The 21,568-nt window shown below is 34.1% G+C and overlaps 3 protein-coding genes across 3 annotated transcripts; all 3 read left to right on the forward strand.

The window, feature by feature from the left end:
* Window positions 1–1,604, forward strand: LOC146937870 (putative pentatricopeptide repeat-containing protein At1g16830). The gene is made up of 2 exons (XM_085751965.1): window positions 1–48; window positions 408–1,604. Exon 2 carries the CDS (start codon window positions 410–412, stop codon window positions 1,415–1,417), a length of 1,008 nt encoding a protein of 335 aa, XP_085608091.1. The 5' UTR covers window positions 1–48; window positions 408–409; the 3' UTR covers window positions 1,418–1,604.
* Window positions 1,605–6,631: 5,027 nt separating this feature from the next.
* LOC146937871 (uncharacterized) lies at window positions 6,632–9,310 on the forward strand. Its single transcript, XM_085757803.1, has 4 exons — window positions 6,632–6,964; window positions 7,104–7,410; window positions 8,544–8,605; window positions 9,046–9,310. Exons 1-3 carry the CDS (start codon window positions 6,948–6,950, stop codon window positions 8,574–8,576), a joined length of 357 nt encoding a protein of 118 aa, XP_085613929.1. The 5' UTR covers window positions 6,632–6,947; the 3' UTR covers window positions 8,577–8,605; window positions 9,046–9,310.
* A 2,573-nt stretch (window positions 9,311–11,883) lies between these two features.
* Window positions 11,884–13,824, forward strand: HVA22F (HVA22-like protein F). The gene is made up of 5 exons (XM_085757804.1): window positions 11,884–12,010; window positions 12,318–12,344; window positions 12,482–12,604; window positions 13,293–13,545; window positions 13,674–13,824. Exons 1-5 carry the CDS (start codon window positions 11,964–11,966, stop codon window positions 13,698–13,700), a joined length of 477 nt encoding a protein of 158 aa, XP_085613930.1. The 5' UTR covers window positions 11,884–11,963; the 3' UTR covers window positions 13,701–13,824.
* Window positions 13,825–21,568: the final 7,744 nt, after the last annotated feature.

Raw genomic sequence — 21,568 nt, forward strand, 5'->3', positions numbered from 1 at the left:
TTCACAGCGTGCACACTCTTTGGCAAACGACAGCAATTCTTTCTGCAGGTATCGATCTTGATTTCTCTTTCACTCTTAACGACCTACCATGATTTCTGCTTCTTCTACTCAATTCCATGCTTGTTGTTACACAATCATATTCGCTCGCTTTTATCAGTTTCTTGAATTTTCTCGATTCAATATCAATTATGTTTCCGCTTTTCAAAAATATGAATGAATGTAGACTTATGATTTTCTAACAACTTATGATTTTCTTATTCCCACACCCTTGTAAATAGTAAATGTGAAGGCTGTGTTTTGTATCTGACATCACAAGGAAGAAAGAAAAGTCCCACATTATAAATTTTTAATTCTTCTCCACCCTTGACACATGCATTGCGTTGTTTACTTTTTTCCTTGTATTGTAGGCATGAACTCCAGTTTATCAATGTTATTGCGGCCATCACCACGCCGCATCCTCAAAATTTTCACAAAGATGATGACAACACAAACCCATACTCCCCGATTGGCGGATCCCATCAATTACACAGCCAGGGTTTTGAAAAAACACCCAAACTTTCCCCCCATGTCAAACTTATGGCTACTAACCCCCTACATTCTGATGGACATCTCGTCTGATGATGACATGGATGATCTAATGCTTCCCACTTTAGATCAAATGACTCCCTTTGTCAATCGCCTCATTCGCTATTTCAAATCATTTGACACTTTTATCTTGAAGTTGGAAAATATTGGTTATCTCGATTCAAATAAAGACTCTCGTCTACCTTGTGTACATTTGTTAAGGTGTTTGTCTCATGCAGGTAACCACGATCTGCTCGTTCATACCTATCACCACTTGGTAAAATTTCATGCCTTCGTTCCAAATACCTTTGCTTCAAATTTATATATGGATTCTCTCTTTACAACTGGTCAAACTCAATTTGCTTTTTCTGTTTTCAAACAAATCAAGTCCCCTAATTTTTTCACTTTTGACATTGCACTTTTTCACCTTTCCCATTTGAATGATATTGCCAATATTTCACATGTTCTCACAAACATGTTGAGTATGTCATATTATCCTTGTCATGATACTTTTATTAAACTTTTGTATTCCCTTTGTGAAATCAACGCCATGCCGCAAGTGTACCAACTTTTGAGTCTAATGGTGGTTAAGTTAGGGATTGAAATGGATGTCAGTGTTTGGACTTTACTCGTTACTAAGTTCATTGAATTAGAAAGCTTCAATGAGATGAATGCCATGCTTTCTGAAGGTTTTGTGCCCGAAGATAAAGGTAGTTGTGTTGCGCACATACATGAAGTTTGTGATCAAGTTAGAAATGTTGCGGCATCTGGTGTGTTTCATATTCCAGATTGTGAATATCAAGCATACCCGATTTTTTATTTAAAACAAGTGGTTGATTCAAGATGGAGTTGAGCGACAGAACTTGTGAAAAAACAGTGAAACAGACTTATGCTTATTTCTATGTTTTATTTCAAATAAATTATGGATTAGTAGTAGTACTGGGATTATTTCTTATTAATTGTTTGTTTTTGCAATGTACTATATTATCTTGGTTATTCTGTGGTTCAGCAATGTAATGTATATGTAAATTATGCTGTAACACCCCTCTAACTCTTCCCTTCTGTATCTTGTACTTTTCCATTATTAATAGACATTCATTCCAACTTTTCAAGGTGGAATAGATTCAAATAAAAGGCTACACTAGCCCAAGAAATGGTCACCCTTGCATTTTTGTGAACAACCAACATTATCAGCATCCCTATTGAATGGGAATGACAACCAACAATGTCATTTACACATGAATGCCAATCTGATCGAGTGTTAATTTGTGGTTCCAAAGCGGTTCTACAACAAACTACTCAAGACAGCAGCCCCTTGACCTCAAACATTCTTATCTTTCTTACTACAGATGTTCAAAACCACCTCCTTCTCCACCAAATTAAAGGTGCTGGTTTATGACAGGCAGCAGGCCTGCAGCGCTCCAACAGCTCACATTCATAAAAAGCATGCCAATTGTCTTGGATCTCTGCCGAGCATATGGTCATTGGATGTGTTGCTCTCTCTGTCTCGTTCAGGTTGGGATGCAGAATGTAGTTTTTGCATATACACCATGTCAAATAATAAACTTTTGGCGGCGCATGCAGTCTCCACAAACTATTCCAATCGTCCGGCTCATGAAGTTTACGGTTCTCATTGTCTATTAATTTGTTCTCGTACAAAATTAATTTGTTCTTTAAAACCGAAAAGAAAAGAGGGACAGCTAGTATAACTTCAACTTACATTATCAGAAAATGATTCGTGAATTTTAATAGCATTTCATCTTTTCTCGTTCTCCACCAACAGTTGATTAAAAAACATTATTACATGCTTGGTTAATCGTAGTCATAAGATGAGTTATCTTTTTCTATATTCCTTGCTGTGGAATTAATATATGTCCCAGATTTTTTTCATGTGTTTTGGCTAATGTTTTGAAATATTAATCACTTTTGCTATGAAAATACTAAGCTTAAGAATAGCCTTCATGGATTGAAACAAGCCAGCTGAAAATGGTTAGAGAAGCTAACTTAACTTTAAAGACCAATGATGGGTTTACAACATTTTTAATGTATGTGGATGACATCATAGTATCAGGAACATCAAATGTTAAATTGACATAATAAAGTTCATTTTTTTAAGGATTATTTGGGTATAATAGATGATATTCAAATTTGTGTAAATATAATAAACTCTCTAGATAGCTTACCAAAATAATAATTTACGTGCACCTTATCTTACGTTCTGATTTTAATTTTTATTCTACCCAAAGCTTTTTCTTATGATGAAAAAATTGAGATTGGTAAAAACACACCACAAAAGGTCAAGTAAAAACACTATCTCCTTGAAGATCTACGTACTTAAAAAAAAAAAAATAATATTAAGGTATTAACAAGTGCATCTTATTCTGATTTTTTTTCATTTTTTGCTAATTGGGCACAATTTTTCATTCTTTGCGATATATACTCAATTGGGTGCAAGTAACTTTCGAATCCTTGTAAAGGTTGTAAAAAAATCTTGCACTTACGTCAAAGGGAAGGATATGTTTTCTCATTCTCTACAACTCCAAAAGCCAAAGGAAAGTATTGGTCATTTACATCTCTACCCACTGCAATAAATAATATTCCAGTGATAAGTAGAGTATCGTATCAACAAGGATTTTCGTTTCGTCCAAACAATTCGCGTTACTTATTTTTAGTTGACAATAATATAAAAGAGTTAAAGGGTTAGAGATTTACAATTTTTATCTCTTTGCAATAGAGCAAGTTACCTGTTTTGGTTGCAGAAAAGTAAGCAGCGGTTAGGATTCTTCGAATCCCCCTATTTATATTGTTGGATATTAAAAAATAGTCATGTCGCATTTATCTATTCTTTTTAGACTATACTAGTGATGAGACCATTGGGGCGTGACTAATTTAGTCGATCGTCAAGTTGCATATGCTGATCACACGGTGATCCTTACGTGTGGGGTCTTACCATCCATAAGTTAATTGAAAGCATAGACTGAAATTGGCTTTTTAAGATTTCCCAAGGCAATGAAGGCCAATGTTCCTATAGGTCTACCCATCTATGAATCTTAGGACACCCATAACTCTCTCTCTCTCTCTCTCTCTCTCTCTCTCTCTCTCTCTCTCTCTCTCTCTCTCTCTCTCTCTCTCTCTCTCTCTTAGTAGTTATACAGACGGGCAGCCCTATCAAAGTCTACCTTACCAGGGTTTAAGAAAATGGTTCTACTAGGCTACGGTTTATTTCCTTCAAGCAGACATTTGTTTCCTTAATTATAACTAGTTACCTCCTAAGTTCAGCAGATTTTACTCAATATTAGTAATGTTACCTCCTAAGTACCTACTACTAGGGTCAACTCGCTTTCGATATCTTCCGCTAGTTAAAACTAATTACTTCCTAGGCATATAGATACTAGTATCAAGATATACATATCACGATATAAGTATCGGAATAGTACGTAATATCAATATTAGGCTCTGTCACAACCTAAGCATCTAATCTAGGATTGCACTATTGCAGAAATAAACTAAATTCCTAATAAAACTAAATAGCGAACAAAAAATAAATAAAATATAAAAGACAATAAATTAAATAAATATCCAAAAAAAATAAATAGAGGCTCATCTTAGAACTTTAACCTAAAAAGAATTAGTTACACATGGTAACTAAAAACAAATTACTAAAGTTAAAAACATACCCTAGAAAATCAAGGAGAAGATAGAAACTCCTCCGAAGCTCTAGAAATGTCTTCCTCTTGAATCGCTTCAGTTCTGAATGAGAAATTCTGAATGAGGAAGACTGGTATTTATAGTGAGAGTTTCTACCCGAGTTTGGGCTAAAAGTGCGGGCTTTACCCACAAAAGGCAAGAAAAGACGCTTGCGCCCCGCGCTTTTGAGATGTACGGGCCACATGCCATACATGCTAGGCGCACGTGAGTGCTCCAAAAACCCTACCCTAGGTGCATGGCTTGCAAAATCCATGCCCTAGGCGCATGGTAAATGTGCTAGGCACATGGCACACCTTCCCGTGCCCAGTTTCTCCGATTTTCCGTCGTTTTAGGTCTTCGTCTTCAAATATCTTGCCTCGGAACTTGGGAACATAATTCCTCCCTCTTGTAAGTCTCCTAAGGACTCTTGAATCTTCATTCTTGGTCTTCCTAAGTCTTCACAAATCTTCGGATGTTCTTGATTTGTCGATTTGCATGATTTTTTCGTGAATTGCTTCAAAAACCCCCTAAAATTGCTACGTTTCAGGAAAATTAGAATTACAGACTCAAATATAGAAAACATTACAAATGTTCCGAAATCATAGGAAATCATTCTAATACTCCTCCTTTTTGCTGATAAAACCTACTGAAAATGACTGAAAAACATGTTAAGAATAACGTATGATGACTGTCATCATATGGGTGTGAGTTTTATTCATCACTAGGGATGATTGTGCATAATGGGTAGAATTTTGGTTATTGTGTTTTCATGAATTAATGATGATTAAATTAATTTTCGTGCTCCATTAATTATGTTAATTTTGGATATGATAAAAGTTGTGAAAGTGTGTTGTTGATGTGCTAAAACTCATGTTTGGTCATATGGAATAAGTGCTTTTGAGATTTTATCTTAATTTCGTGAAAATCATGATATTGTTGATGATTATTACTTAACCCATGTCCTAATTACTTGTCATGTTATTGGGTGTGTCTTTATGTTGAAATTCATGGAAGTGATTATGTTAAATGTGATGTTTGAATTAAGATGTGGTGTTGATGGTGAATGTTGTGAGAAAAGGGTAATAATCTTGAACGTTGTCTTTTAATAAATTGGGTTACATGAATTGTGTTGAAGAGGTTGTTATTATGATGAAATGGATAGGAAATTATGTTATGGTTGTGAACTTTTTGGGTGTGGGATTGAAATGGATAAAATGGGTTTTAAGCTAAAAGTCGTTATAAGTAATTATGTGAATTAATCTATGTTGTGTTAAGTTGATTTGAATCGTTTTGAGTTAGAAATGATGTTAAATGGTAGGTATAAGTGGCTTATGTGTTTGGAACGAATTTGGTGCGAACGAGATCGAAAAAGGCTTTGAAATGAAGTGTTTACCCGCGAAAACATTAAAAATCAGGTTTTCCCACCTGACATGGTGGCACGACCGTGCGCATGGGTGGCACAGGCCGTGCCAAAGTTTCTGACTTAGGTGGCATGACCGTGCGCCCCTGCAGCACAACCGTGCGCACCCCTCTATGCAGGGGAAGTCTGATTTTTCGTCGTGTTTCAATTTTTAACAGAATCGTACGTAGGGTGTAGCATGAAGCCACACTTTTATAGTTGAGCTCAACGTAACTTTTTCCGTGAAATCTAGCAACGGATATGAGTGTTCATTGGAGATTAGTCCAACAATCGGAATTTGTTTAGGCAATGTTCCTTTGTGGTTAGGTTCAAATGTAACCTCCCGTGTATCCTTTAGCAGGGTGAATTGGGTTACTGGGTGTAGTACGTTGGATTGTTGTATGGGTCGAAATCCAATCTTGAACACATTTATTAATATATGTATTCTTTTTTACAATTTATAAATTTATTTTCTCTCAATCGGTTATTATATTTCTTCAAAATATCATAATCAAATAGTCTTGGTAAATAAGATAGAAATAAATAGTTAAATGATATTATTCTTATTGGGATGAAAATGTTCATATTGCAAATGCATTTAACTAAGTATTTGATTAAAAATTTATATAATACAATAAAAAACATCAACTTATAAATACAATAATTTCAATGAAGGGTATAATTGGAAGAAAAATTATTACGTCAAAACTATAGGTACTCTCTTTATATATTAGTATAGAGGATTAATTTTATTAGACTATTCATATAAAAAAAATTCTACCCTTTTTATCAATTATAAATATTAAATAATTAAAATTATTTAACTTTGGTCATAAACTTTTAAAATGATACTCATAACTAGTTATTGTAGGTATAAAATTTTTCTTATGAAAGTTAATCTCATATTTTATATGTAAAGCACTAAAAACCTAATAACGAGACATTGACATCGATATTGGTGATAATTCGAGAAAATAAAAATAATTTAATGTGGACACCGACAAGTGTTAACATAAAACACATCTTCTATCATATATGTCGATGTTGTATAGCTAAGCACCCCCTGGCGTCTTTTCCAATGAGCGGGAATAGAAAATAAATAATTATTATGGTCCTTAGTTTTTATATACATTCCTCTAAATAAAACAAAAAAAATAAATAAAAAAAAATAAGATCCCTATTGCTTACTCTCTCAATACAATAAAAAAATCACAATCTGTGTGTTCCTCTGTCACATCACTTTTTCTTCATCATCCTTAATTTCTTCAGTCATTGTTATCTCTGTGCATCAACAATCATGTCATTCTCCATAAGGTATCAATTAATCTATAATCAATAAATATTTTAGTTTTTTATTTTTATTTTTTGATTTTCAATTTGTTCTCTGTCTTATGAAAGTGAGTGCAATGTAACAAACTCTATCGCTATTTGTGGTGTTAATTCTTTGCTCCAGGGACTACACTTATAAGATGAGGACCATCAATGCTTTTGAATGTTGGCCATTCGATTCCGAGAAGGAGCTCACACATGAGAATATCCGATCGATGTTGCCTCCCATGGACATTTCGATGCAGGAGAGTGAGACTCCCGAACACAATGAAAAGAGAAAATCAAAGAAATTGAATAAGCGTGTTCGAGATGTCGATATTGCATCGACATCGGGAGAGAAATCGTTGACTAGGTCAAAATTGAGGCGCCGCACAATTGAGGAGATTTTCAATGGGAAGAAGGATGATAAGAAACAGCCGTCGTCTCCGGTGGTAATACTTCTACAAATTTTGATTTAATTGTAGATCTTATCTTCTTTATTATAAGGATTAATCTCATGGACAAAAGAATTTACTTTGACTTGTAAAATTTAATAAATAATAGGACTAAAATTGGACAAAATTAATATTCGGGCTAAACTTAAAATATCTTAATTTTACAGGGACTAGAAATAAATTAACCCATATTATTAATTTGTTACAGTTTGTGTACATGTCTTTGTCAAAAAAATGTATATAATTTTGTACTACACTGCTCACTTTATATAGATTTTTATTGTAATTCATTTGTCTTGGAACTTATTTTTGTCTATCAACAAATATAAAGAGTGAGAATGAGATTGTTATGGAATATAATCAAAATTATTTATTGAAAAATATTAGTTCTCTAGTGCATTTAAGTGTGTATTGCATGTGGATGACTCAAAATGAGAAGATTTTCCATAACATTAGCATGAAAACGAGAGCTTTGGGGTCTGGGGATGAAGATCAACCATCATAGGTTTGTCATCATGAGTACTATGTGCATGAAGAAAAGTATTCTTCATAATTCTGATTTATCGAAATTGATTTTGACTCACAGGTGGATGAGAGTTTGGTGTTAAATGGGTGTGGTGTTTGTCACCCTTGTTTTTTTTATTGGTGTCTTAAATTTAAGATATTATTTATCAACTTGATCATTACAATATAGAACCTTTTTTCATGAGTTTAACGAAGCAAAGATTACATTTGCAAAGTATGATCTGATTTTAGAGAACTATAAGACTATTTTTTATGTTATTTCAAAGTTTACTTCCTTCTTCTTGTTGGGTGATTTGTATCATGTTTCCTTTCCTATAAATTTTTCATTTAGTTTTTTGTTTCTTTGTTGGGTTACAAGCCCTTTTTCCATCAATTTTATTCTAGGTGCCTACATACTCATCTAGCATATTTAATTGTCAAGATACAATTCTTATGTCTATATTTAATGGAATTATGTATATGATTATATGTTGACATATTATTGTTATTTTGAGCATGCTTATTCATATTGTATTTAAATATCTTGTAATTATTTCCTTAAATGTCGTGTTTTCCTGAAGTTTCTTTTGACAATTATACTTAGCGAAATTGTTCAATTTTTGCAGAATCAAGAGAATACTCATATAAGCTTATCTTGACTTGATTTTGTTGGCCATGAACTTATAAAGTAAGTAATTGTTTTATCTTGTCATGAATGAATATTTAAATTTTAGTGCTCGTTCATATCGTTCTACTAATGTTTTATTGTTGTATTAAAGTATCAGAAGATTCTTATATTATATAAGATTGAAATGATATTGTTCTGCTAAATTTATTGTTCTACTAATGTTTTTTTTAATTCAGTTTTATTTTAACTTTGTTTAAAATCTATCAGATTGTAGGGTCTTCGGTTTTTATACATTTTTTCTTTCAAAAATAAGGAATGAATACAATCTGTAAATCATTGAAAGTTTTAGTAATATTAGTTTATTACTTCCAAAATTTGTATTGTATGATTCCTATTTATGTTGATTTCTAATCTGATGTAAATCGTGATCATAATATGGAGATTGTATCTTGTTAATATATTTATTAGTGATAACGTAATGATTTTTATATTTTGTGAAGGTTGCAGAGGTAGGAAGTAAAGCTTCATGAGAGCATATCATCATAGTCCTTTTAGTGGCACAAGATTGTTTATTTTATTTTGATATTTTTAAACTTTCTTGTTTTCGAAGTACCTAAATATATTTTAATCAAATTGTAGATTTATTATGTTATTTTGAAGATATTGAAAACTTACAATGACTTATATATTAATTGACTTTGTTAAGGTAAAATCTATTGTTATGCTTGACTTATTAGTGAATGGATACCGGAGGATTGAAAATAATCAATTTTGTTGTGCATTGATCTCCATGCTTCAATGTTATTGGAGGATATTGAAGTAACCTTCCTTGGAAAGATTTACCCGTACTTGGTTAATCTCCTAGGAGGGAATACTTTGAAAATCATTCCTTGATAGGGAATTAACCAATAGACACAATTGTAGCTTGTATTATGCGCAGGAAATATTGGAGTAGTGGAGATAGTGATTGTACAATTGTCCTTCACTGTCTTTTCTCCGTGAATAAACATCAAACGCCTTATAATTCTTCAGAAATATTTGTTGCTTCAGTCTTCTATTCCTTCTGGATATTTGTGTCTTCAATATATCCATAATAACTAACTTCAGGTTTTTCACTTCAGCTTATGATGATCTTCAGACTCTGGGTGAACTTCAGACTCTGACAGTCAACTTCTAGATGTCTTCAGACTCTAATTTCTTCAGACTCTGACTTGCAACTAAGTTTCCCTTGAAAATTCTTTTTCACTCATTTGTTCCTCCAGAACCAATATTGTGCTTTAAGACATAAATTTTAGTCTATGGTCCTGCACACTTGAACAAATATTAACATATCTAATTGAACTTTTAATGCCTTGTTATCATCAAAACTTTAACAGATGTTGTTAAACTCATTTTGTTCCAACAATTTTGCTGAGAGATTGCCCACTTCCACTGCTTTTTTGATGAAATGTGTGGTGCTATGAAAGCTATAGAGATTGCATACCTCAATCAATGGTCCAACCTTTGGATTATGACTTGTAAAGCTTCTACTGTGATTCATTGGGAATTAAGAAATATATCGGAAAATTGCACAGTTTTATCTAGCAACATGAGATTAATAGTTTCACATATTTACAGGGAGGGAAATCAATGTGCTGATAAGTTAGCTAACATAGGTTTACAGCTGAACTCTTTAATGGTTTGACATAGTTTACCTTTTGAGCTCAGTTTTATGTTTTCTAGAGAAAAGCTTGGTTTTCCGAGCTTTAGGTTTGCTTTTGGTTGAGGTAGTTTTGACCTAGTCCCCTACCTTTTGTTTCTTCTTTTGGTTTTAATATATTTTGGGGTGGTAGCATCTTGCTATCTTGCTATCCCTCTTTGGTTTAAAAAAAAAAATACCTCCTCTAAAAAAAATTGTTACAAAAATTACCAAACCATTATATTGTTTGGAAAAGAATTAAAAAAGAGTGGACAATGTTGAAATGTCAAATGATTAAATTGAGACATAATTATATTTTTCTGATAATTAGCTTTTATCTATACTATCTATAAAAACACAGAGGATTTGAGCTGACTTTCTCATCATTTCAAGTATACTCTTAAACAATTTTTTCTGATGTTATATTGTTGATTTTACGAAAAAAGATAGGAATTGATATTATATTTGCTATATTGTTGATGCCATTAAAAAAATAAACATAGTTTTCTGGATGTGTGATAGTTTAAATGTCACAAACATTTATATCTATACTTTTAATCAAAATTGAAATTTTATAAAAAAAACACTATTTATTACCTCCCCCCGTTCCCTTTTAAGTGTTGTGAATATTTGCACCAAATTAACAAAGTGTATTTTCACACATTTTCTTCCTATTATACCCTCATTTCAATTCATCAATAAATTCTTAATTTTTGCACACAATTTCTCTTTCCAATAAATTTAATATGTTATTTTTCTCTCGTAACAAACAATTGTTAGTTACTATTATCTCTTTCTCCAGCAAATTTATATTTTTCGCACACTTTCTCTCCTAACAAATAACTATCAATTTTTTTAAATATTGTACACATCTATTTAATTATTTTAAGTCAATTTCCAATGAGTCTTCCACTTTTTCATCCTTTTGAATCTTCATGGAGTCTTTTATTTTTTTCTCTCAGATATGTTCTTTTACTTTGCACTTAAATTTTTTAACTATTACTGCTCATCTTATTTATAGAATTTTAACTCTTCTTTGAACCATTATTGTAACAAAATTTTGTTTAAATTTGAAGATAACAAGAAACAACCTTGTTAAAAAAAACAAACAAACAAACTTTAGTTTTTCAAATATATATCATTAATTAGTTTTATTGAAAAAGATAAAAGTAATCGACAAAGGGTATAATTGACAAATCGTACACTTAAAATACTAAAATGACAGTAAACTAAAATTCTCAGTTAAACGACATTTAAAAAGAAAATGAGTATTTATAAATGTTAACGCAATAAAATAACAAAAAGACGAACATATGAGTACTCGACTTTGTACCGATAATTATAAAGATTATACAGTTCGGTTATCCTGGACTGTGTTCGGAGAAAGTGGACTTTTTTTGAAATGAAAGACAAAAATTAACCAAGTACGAATCTAATAAAGCTAAAGTAAATCCTAAAGTACATGCAAATCCCAATCTTGTAAAATAACCCCTCTTTTTGTTGTATATGCCTATAGCCCTTTGATTCTTTCTTCTCTTACGAGAAAAGAAGACTTTTGGGTCGTCTTCCACACATTCTTTGCTTCTTTCCTTAACCCTTACGGTTAGTATATATAAAATATCTTTGTCTGAAGTATATCTAATTCTAACTTTACAAACCAAATTTCACGTTATATATTTGTAAACATCAATCTATTAATCATAATAGATCTGAAGAATAACGTAACCCAACTACTTTATCATGGCGGTCCTTGGAAGTATGGCAAGAATTTTGGATACAATAATAGGGTACAATAATATATACTTCTAGAAAACAAAATGAATTCTGTCTTTAATTATATTTTTGTTTGTAATTCATTTATTTTCCTGATAGTCCTAACTCCTATTGATAACAAAGTATTTTTCTTCCATTAAAAAAAATAGAGCATTTTTCTTTTTTTTTTTTTTGGTGTAAAATAGAGCATTTTTCTATTTAATACTTACTGTACAATCTTTTTTTCTTTTATACAAAACAAAAAAAAAATCTTTTATAGTATGTTCTTAATTTATTTCTTTTTCTTTACAAATATAATTAACATTTTTTTTTGTATACCAGGCCTGGAGTAATGCTTCTTTATCCTTTGTAAGTATCAATGGAAAATACTACATCGTTAATTTTAACTTTATTTTAGCAACGATTAATTCGTAATTAACACAAGAAAAAATATAAAAAATTTCTTGTAGTTTTATCAAGATTTATGAGTAATACATATCTAACAGGTATTCATCAATGAGGGCAATTGAGAGTCCTTCAACCTTAGATGATCAGCAGTGGCTCACATATTGGGTTTTATACTCCTTCATGACTCTCTTTGAGCTTTCATTTTACAGGATCCTAGCATGGTAAGTTATTAAAACAGATTAAGTTTTTACGTTGTTTATAATAATAAAATATAGGGTTATTAGATATATTTTTAGCCTCAATAATTATCTCGAATTTTGTTTTTGATTCATGTATAATTGTATATCCACTTTTCAGTCCCAAAACATAACAAATAAAATCACATGTTTTTTTTGTCTATCTTTAGGGTACAACAATACAAGGTTTAATTTTTTCAAAAAAAATAAAAAATACAAGGTTTAATTACAGTTTTGATTCTCTTATTTATACCCATTTATGGAATTGGTCCTCTCATTTTAAAGTCACTCAATTTTGATCTTCATTAGTTTATTACTTTTTATATTAAAATTGGTGATTTAAAGTATTTTAAATGACGTTATATACGACATGATGATGTGAAGTGATCAACACTGATGAAATTAGAAGATAACCAATTGAAAACTTTGGTTTCAACTTCCGTTCCACCATCTTTTAAATGCAAAACCATGATGAAAGAACCAAAATTGTGTGATTTTAAAATGAGGAGGCCAATTTAGTAAATGAGTAAATATAAATGGAGGAAAACCGTAAATAAGTCTAACTAAAAACATGATTAAATTTAATTGAAATAATAAATTACAAATTTCACCTTAAAATAAATTAATATTTAATACATTTTTAAGAGAATCTAAACATTTTTCTTTTATATAGGTTTCCCATATGGCCATACATGAAACTTGTGTTTTGTATATGGTTGGTATTACCAATGTTCAATGGAGCTGCTTTTATATATGAGAACTATGTGAGGCAATATGTAAAGCAAATAGGAAGCTATGGAGGTTTCAACAAGTATCCAGATGAACAAAGGAAAGTCCTTCAAATGATCAGTTTGGATGCAAGAAAATCTGTTGAACGTTACATAGATAGATATGGCCCTGATGCCTTTGAGAGAGTAATCAAAGTGGTATATACTGTAAACAACTCCAGCTAGTTTTATTAATTTTTCTTTTTCTTTTTCTTTTTCTTTTAACATTTTTATTATGTTTCTTGGAAAAAAAAATCATTTATGTCATATTCATGCTTGATTTGCAGGCCGAGAAAGAAGCAAGGAAGCACTAAAGATTTGTGTGAAAAAATGATACTATTTTAAGTGTCATGTGCATTAACGACTCATGAGTTTCAGAATTGTAGTATAAAATATTTAAAATTGAAATAAAATGACATCAATCTTGAGCTTTTGACACTTGAAATTAAAAGTATAAAATATTTAAAATTGAAATAAAATGACATCAATCTTGAGCTTTTGACACTTGAAATTAAATTATAAATTATCTTTTTTTTTTGTGGTGGCCGGGATTCGAAACCCGGACCTTGCATATATTATGTATTATCCTTATTATCTATCATTTCATGGTATGACATTGGTTTGATTTTTTTAATTATAAATATTACTTTTTTTTTTAAATGCCAAATATTATTCACGTCAGAAAAATGCAAGGAGCATTCACCGCGGATAAAACATCAAAAAATACAAACGACACCGCATACCGAAAACCCCAACCACCTAAACACAAGCTACCAGAAAGAAATGAGGCGAAACTATACGCACTAAAAAACACACGCATACCCCCGCCTTCACTGCCAAAACAGAAAACCGGAAGCTACAAAAAAACCAAGACAGGAACCCCTAACAACAGCCTGCACACACCAGCAAAATGCAGAGGCCAAAAAACCCCAACAACCGCACCAATTAAGGACAGAAGCTCCTCTCCACCCTGCTGTTCCAATGCTCAAAACAGCTAGGACACCAGAACAGATCCGCCACACAAAAACTGGTAAACACGCACCAAAGGCCTTCCGAGACAATATACGGGATTCCAACACCATTCGTAATATAAACACACAAGAATACTCATTCTCTCCAACACCCACTGCCAAGATAAAACCTTAATTTCGTCCACAATCTCTTCCACCTCATAATTGCAACCTTTAAAAATCTTATCATTCCGAACTTTCCACAAAACCCAAATAGTGGTTAGCCAAATCAACCACAAACCTCTCAACAAGTTTTTATTACCTCCCCTCCAACTCCAACGCTCCCAATGAACAAAGAGGTTAGGAGGGATCAAAAAATGGCACTCCAACCATAACATCAACCGAGACCACACCATACTCGCCACATTACAATGCAAAAAGAGGTGATTCGATGTTTCAACCCCCCCCCCCCCCCCCAATTTACACATGACACATAATAAAGCATCTTCCGGATTTAACACATTTCTCATGGCAAGGTTCTCTTTTATAGGAATACAATCAAGCAACACCTTCCAAGCGAACGCTACCACCTTTGACCGAAGCCGGACTCTTCCATAATTTATTGAACACCCGTCTCTCATCAACTCCCCACATAACACCCAGACCTACCAAACCCACCAAAGCCTCCTCATAAGCCGATTTAACCGAAAAGACTCACAAGCAAACTCCTCTTCCCAAACGAAAAGATGCCGCCGCCAACTAAACAACCACTCCCTCCCCTCCTCCGAAACCACACCCACCTCCCCCACCATTTCCTCTCTTTGATTTGAAATCATAGAGTCTAGGATATTTTAGCCTAAAGAACCTCTCCCCTTTCCACCTCACATTCCAAAAACTAGTGTTCATGCCATTACCCACACAACGAGAAACTTCGGAATTGAACCACCCTTGCCCTCCAAAATCATCTAACTTCACCAAATCTTTCCACCATAACGAAGAATGTCTCGGCCAAGAATAGTTCACCCCCTCCACCAAACTCTCTAAGCACGGCCCATACCTCTCCTCTACGACATCCTTCCACAAGGTTCTCTCCCACTCTAGCAACCTCCAACGCCACATCGCTAATAAACTCACATTCATAACCCGGATATCCTTCACCCCCAAACCTCCATTCTTCTTATGTTGACAAACCGTCTCCCACTTTACCCAACTAATTTTCTTCCCTCCTCCTACACCTCCCCAAAGAAATTCTCTTTGGACACCCACAATTTTCCTCCAAACTGTTACCGGCATCTTTAAAAAAGATAGATATAAAATAGGAATCAAATTAAGCACCGAATTCAAAAGAACAATTCTACCTCCAAAACTAATATATTTATGACCCCACAAATTCAACCTCCTATTCAAAGTCTCCACCAAAGGTTCCCAAGTTGACATACTCCTCCCATTAGCTCCAACCGGAAAGCCCAAGTAATTAAACGGAATACTACCCTTACTGCAATTTAAGAAATTACAAGCCATATCCATAAACTCCTCTGGCACATTCACCCTGATCAAGGAACTCTTAAAGAAATTAATCTTTAATCTGGAGACCATTTCAAAACCTCGAAGGAAAAACTTCATCGCCCAAAGATTACCAACCGTTGCTTTCCAAATGCAAAGCGTATCATCAGCATATTGTAAGTGAGAAACTACCAAACCATTGTTGCTCATTTCGAATCCCTCAAACAAATTAGCCTTCCTTGCTTTCCTCATCAAGCCACTAAATCCCTCTGTCACCAAAAGAAACAAAAAAGGAGCCAATGAATCCCCTTGCTTAAGGCCACGACGAATATTAATTTCCTATGTTTGGCTCCCATTAACAAGAATAGACATAGTAACACACATAAGCCTTCATCCAAGCTATACTGAAACATTTTCTCCAGTCAACAAGAAGGCATTGACTATACTGAAACATATGCTCCAGTTGCAAGATTGGAAGCAATCAGGTTACTTCTATCCTATGCAGTAAATCATGGCATAATATTATATCAAATGGATGTCAAGAGTGCATTTCTTAATGAAGTCATTGAAGAAGAAGTGTTTGTCAAGCAAGCTTCTGGTTTTGAGGATCTTAAGTATCCTGACCATGTTTACAAACTTAAGAAATCATTATATGGCTTGAAACAAGCTCCCAGAGCTTGGTATGATAGACTAAGTAATTTCTTGATCAAAAATGATTTTAAAAGAGGTCAGGTTGACACAACACACTTCAAAAGGACTCTTGAGAAAAACATTCTTGTTGTGCATATATATGTTGATGATATAATATTTCGTTCTACTAATGCATCTCTTTGCAAGGAATTTTCTAAGTTAATGCAGGATGAATTTGAAATGAGCATGATGGGAGAGTTCAAGTTCTTCCTTGGAATTCAAATCACTCAAAGTAAAGATGGAGTATATGTTCATCAAACAAAGTATACTAAGGAGGTTCTGAAGAAGTTCAAGTTGAAAGATTGTAAAGTGATGAACACTCCAATGCATCCAACCTGCACCTTAAGCAAAGAAAATACTGGAACAAAGGTAGACCAGAAGCTGTATAGAGGTATGATTGGTTCTTTGTTATACCTCACTACATCTAGGCCAGATATTTTATTCAGTGTATGCTTGTGTGCAAGATTCCAATCAGATCCTAGAGTCTCATTTAACTGCTGTTAAGAGAATCTTCAGGTATTTGAAAGGAACAACTAATCTTGGACTCCTTTATAGGAAATCTCTATATTATCATTTGGTTGGATTTTGTGATGCTGACTATGCTGGTGATAGGATTGAAAGAAAATCAACCAGTGGCAACTGCCAATTTCTGGGTGATAATCTGATATCCTGGGCTAGCAAAAGACAAGCAACTATTGCTATGTCTACAACAGAAGCAGAATCCTGTTGGAACAAAATGTGTTTAACAATGATCCTTAAAGAGTTTTGATGATAACAAGGTATTAAAAATTGTAAATTGGACTAGCTAATATTTGTTCAAGTGTACAGGACCACAATTAAAAAGTTACACCATTGTTTGGTTCTGAATGAGCAAATAAAGAGCAAAAGAAAATGAAGCTTAGATGATTATGAAGGCAAAGCGCTCCTGAAGTCAAGCTGCTCCTGAAGAAATAGCGCTCCTGAAGTAAAGCTGCTCCTGAAGAATAGTGCTTCTGAAGACAAGAGGTCCAGAAGCCACATCATCAGAAGCTGAAGAAACTGCACCATCAGAAGCTGCAGAAGCTACTTCATCAGAAGCTGCATCATCAGAAGCTGCCTCATCAGAAGTCATTTCACCATAAGCTGAAGATCAACTGAATTTGCAAAACATTCAAAGATTGAAGAATCTGCATTGCAAAAGCTGTCTATTGGTTTCGAAAACACAGCAGAAAATTAGTGGAACATTGCAACGGTCATTTCAAAAGGCATGTGCTTGCAATTTGGATGAAAGCGTTGACATTGTACTTTGTACGAATTGTACAACCACGTTCTCCACTACTCTGTTTTGTGTCCACGCTACAAGACAAGAAAACAGCTCCAGAATACGGTCTCGCCTGCATATATGTTCCTTTGGATAAGGAATAGATTTCAAATTGGTTCTTCATAGGACAACAACCAAATCAGGCAAAAGATCATTGGTGAAAGATCAAGCTTCAACAACGACTCTTTGGTGTGATGGCAATTTCACAACGTCTCTTTCACACCTCTATATAAAGGAGTGAAGACCTAAAGATTTGGTAATGCAAGAACGCTGAACGAAAGACTCATAACATTTTTACAAGTGCCAAATCTCTGCTGAAATTGTTCTGCATTCACTTAGAATTTCTGTGTCTTAAAGTCATATCTTAGAAATTCTTAAGTCCATTGAGTCTGTATCTGATTTGTATTGAGAGCACCTCTGATTGTATATCAAGTGTTCAACCTTAAACAATTTTCTGTGTAATTTTGTTTAGTTAGGAAGTCTCTTGCAGTTGTGCTTGAGCAGGAAGTCTCTTGGTTGTGTTCTTGAGCAAAGGAAGTCTCTAGCTTGTGTGCTTGAGCAAAGGAAGTCTCTTGCTTGTGTGCTTGAGCATTTGTAATCAGATATTACTCATAGTGAAATCTCCTTGGAAGTGCAAGGGGGACTGGACTACTTCCGGATTGTGGAAGGAACCAGTATAATTGCTTTGTGTCGTTCTTCTTCTCTCTCTCTGTTTTATTCCGCTGCATTTAGATTCTGATTATCACTTCAGAAGCTGTCTCACTTAGCATCTGATCAGTGTGTTCAGTTTTTAGGAGAAATTGAAGAATTTTTAAAAACACAATTCAACCCCCCCTTCTTGTGTTTTTCTCACCTTCAATTGGTATCTAGAGCCTTGGTCTGTTGTGTAACACTTAACCGTGCAACAGTCAAAGATCTGAGAAAAACATGTCTACTCCTCCTCCTACTGGTTCTGATGATACTAGTTATAAACATGTCTCACATGATTATAGTGATAGTAAGAAATCCATTGTTGGAAAGATTCCAAAATTCAATGGAGATGCTGAAGAGTTCTCTTGGTGGAAGACCAACTTTTACAGTTACATCATGAGCCTGGATGAAGAATTATGGGATATTCTGGAAGATGGTGTTGGTGATTTAGTCCTTGATGAAGAAGGAGCTGTTGTGGATAGAAAGAAACATACTCCAGAACTGAGGAAACTTTACAAGAAGCATCATATTATCAGAGGAGCCCTTGTCACTGCCATACCCAAAACAGAATACATGAAGATGAGTAACAAATCCACTGCTAAAGCTATGTTTGCTTCTCTCTGTTCAAATTATGAAGGGAGCAAGAAGGTCAAAGAGGCAAAGGCTCTCCTGCTCGTACATCAGTATGAGTTATTCAAGATGAAGGATGATGAAACTATTGAGGAGATGTACTCAAGGTTTCAAACCTTAGTTTCTGGGCTACAGATTCTAAAGAAGAGCTATGTTGCTTCTGATCATGCAAGCAAGATACTCAGAAGCTTACCTGCAAGATGGAGACCAAAGTGACTGCCATTGAGGAAGCTAAAGATTTAAACACTTTAAGTGTCGAAGATCTTGTTAGTTCTCTCAAAGTTCATGAGTTAAGTCTTAATGAACATGAGTCTACTAAGAAGAGTAAATCAATAGCTCTTCCATCCAAAGGCAAGTCATCAAAAGCTCTCAAAGTGGTTGAATCTGAAGAGGAAGAACAGTCAAGTTCAGATTCTGAACCAGATGCTGCTGAAATGGCCATGCTCTCAAACAGACTTCAATATCTGGCCAAGAAGAACAGAAAGTTTCTCTCCAGAAGAGGTAACTCCAGAAGCTCAAAGAAAGAAGATCAGAAGGGATGCTTCAACTGTAAGAAGCCTGGACACTTCATTGCTGAATGCCCTGATCTTCAAAGAGAAAAGTCAAAGAGGTCTACATTCAAACCAAGCAAATTCAAGAAGCAGATTAAGCAGAGTTTAATGGCAACCTGGGATGATTTGGGTAGTGAATCTGGATCTGATAAAGAGGAAGCTGATGAAGATGCAAAGGTAGCTGTTGGGTTGGTAGCAACAGCAACTTCAGAAGCTGGATCAGATTCAGACTCAGAAGATGAAAACGAGGTATATTCCAAAATTCCCAGAGATGAACTTGTTGAGTCACTTAAAGAACTTCTTACACATTTTGAAGTAAGAACCAATGAGTTGAAGGATTTAAAAGAAAAATATGCTGATTTGGTACAACAGCAAAAATCAACTCTATTGGATCTGAAAGCTTCTGAACAAGGACTTAGGGGCTTTGACTTCATGTGTAAAACATATGAAGATCAGCTCAGGTTCTTATGTCAGAAGCTACAAGAAAAGTGTAATGAAAAACCTTTAAGTAACCATGAAATTGCTCTTGAAGATTTTATTATATCTGGCATTGACAGAAGCAGAGTAGCTTCTATGATTTATCGCATTTACAAGAACAATGGCAGAGGAATTGGTTTTCCAGAAGTGAAACTTGAGAAAACCAATCTAAAATCTTGTTGTGAATGCATCAAGGAAGGACTGAAAACCTTCTTTGTACCAGAAGGGGCTGAGTTGGAAACTGTTGTTCAATCAGAACCTGAAGCTTCTAGTTCTAAGGCTAAGATTACTTCAAAGCCAAAGAACTCTAAGTCAAAGGCTATGATCAAATCTGATTCCAAGACTTCAAAGGTTAGGATCCTGAAAAGATCAGAACCTATTCCTCAGAGTCTGGTGAAACCAAAATCTGGGGTTCTGAAGTCTAAGTTTCAGAAGAAGACAGTTACTGCTTCTGAAGTACCAAAACCTAAGGTGATGGTTAATCAGAAGCAACCCAACTCACAGCACAAGGTACAAGAAGTGAAGAGTAAAGCCTTAAGTACTAACCTTCCAGGACCCATAGAACAATGGGTACCTAAATCTAAAAATGTCAATGATGCAGGTATGTCTAAGAGCAGTGCCAAAGCAAAGATCATGGTACCTAGACAGCGGTTGCTCAAGACACATGACAGGAGACAAGTCCATGTTCCTCAGCCTAACAATGAAAGAGGGAGGAAATGTGAAATTTGGAGGCAACCAGTCAGGCAAGATCATAGGTACAGGAACTATTGGTAATTCCTCTACCTCAATTAATAATGTATGGTTGGTAGATGGTCTTGAACATAACCTTTTGAGCATTAGTCAATTTTGTGATAATGGTTATGATGTGCTTTTTGAAAAACCCAACTGTACAGTAATCAACAAGGAAGATAAATCCATTGTGTTCAAAGGAAAGAGAGTTGACAATGTCTATAAAATCAATTTTTCTAAACTGGCTGATCAGAAGGTATTTTGCCTACTATCAGTGAATGATAAGAAATGGATGTGGCACAGAAGGTTGGGACATGCTAACTGGAGGTTAATCTCTAAGCTTAGTAAGTTACAACTTGTGAAAGGGCTACCAGACATTGACTATCATTCAGATGCACTCTGTGGTGCATGTCAGAGAGGGAAAATTGTGAAATCATCTTTTAAAACCAAAGACATCGTTTCAACCTCAAGACCTTTAGAATTACTCCATATTGATTTATTTGGACCAGTGAGTACTGCATCCTTATATGGAAGTAAATATGGATTAGTCATCGTTGATGATTACAGCAGATGGACTTGGGTGAAATTCATAAAGAGTAAAGATGTTGCGTGTGATGTATTCAGTAGCTTCTGCACTCAAATTCAATCTGAAAAAGAATCAA

Source organism: Medicago sativa, chromosome 3 (genome assembly GCF_051527215.1).
Source record: "Medicago sativa cultivar Bolivia chromosome 3, Bolivia_mono, whole genome shotgun sequence".
Taxonomy (NCBI): domain Eukaryota; kingdom Viridiplantae; phylum Streptophyta; class Magnoliopsida; order Fabales; family Fabaceae; genus Medicago; species Medicago sativa.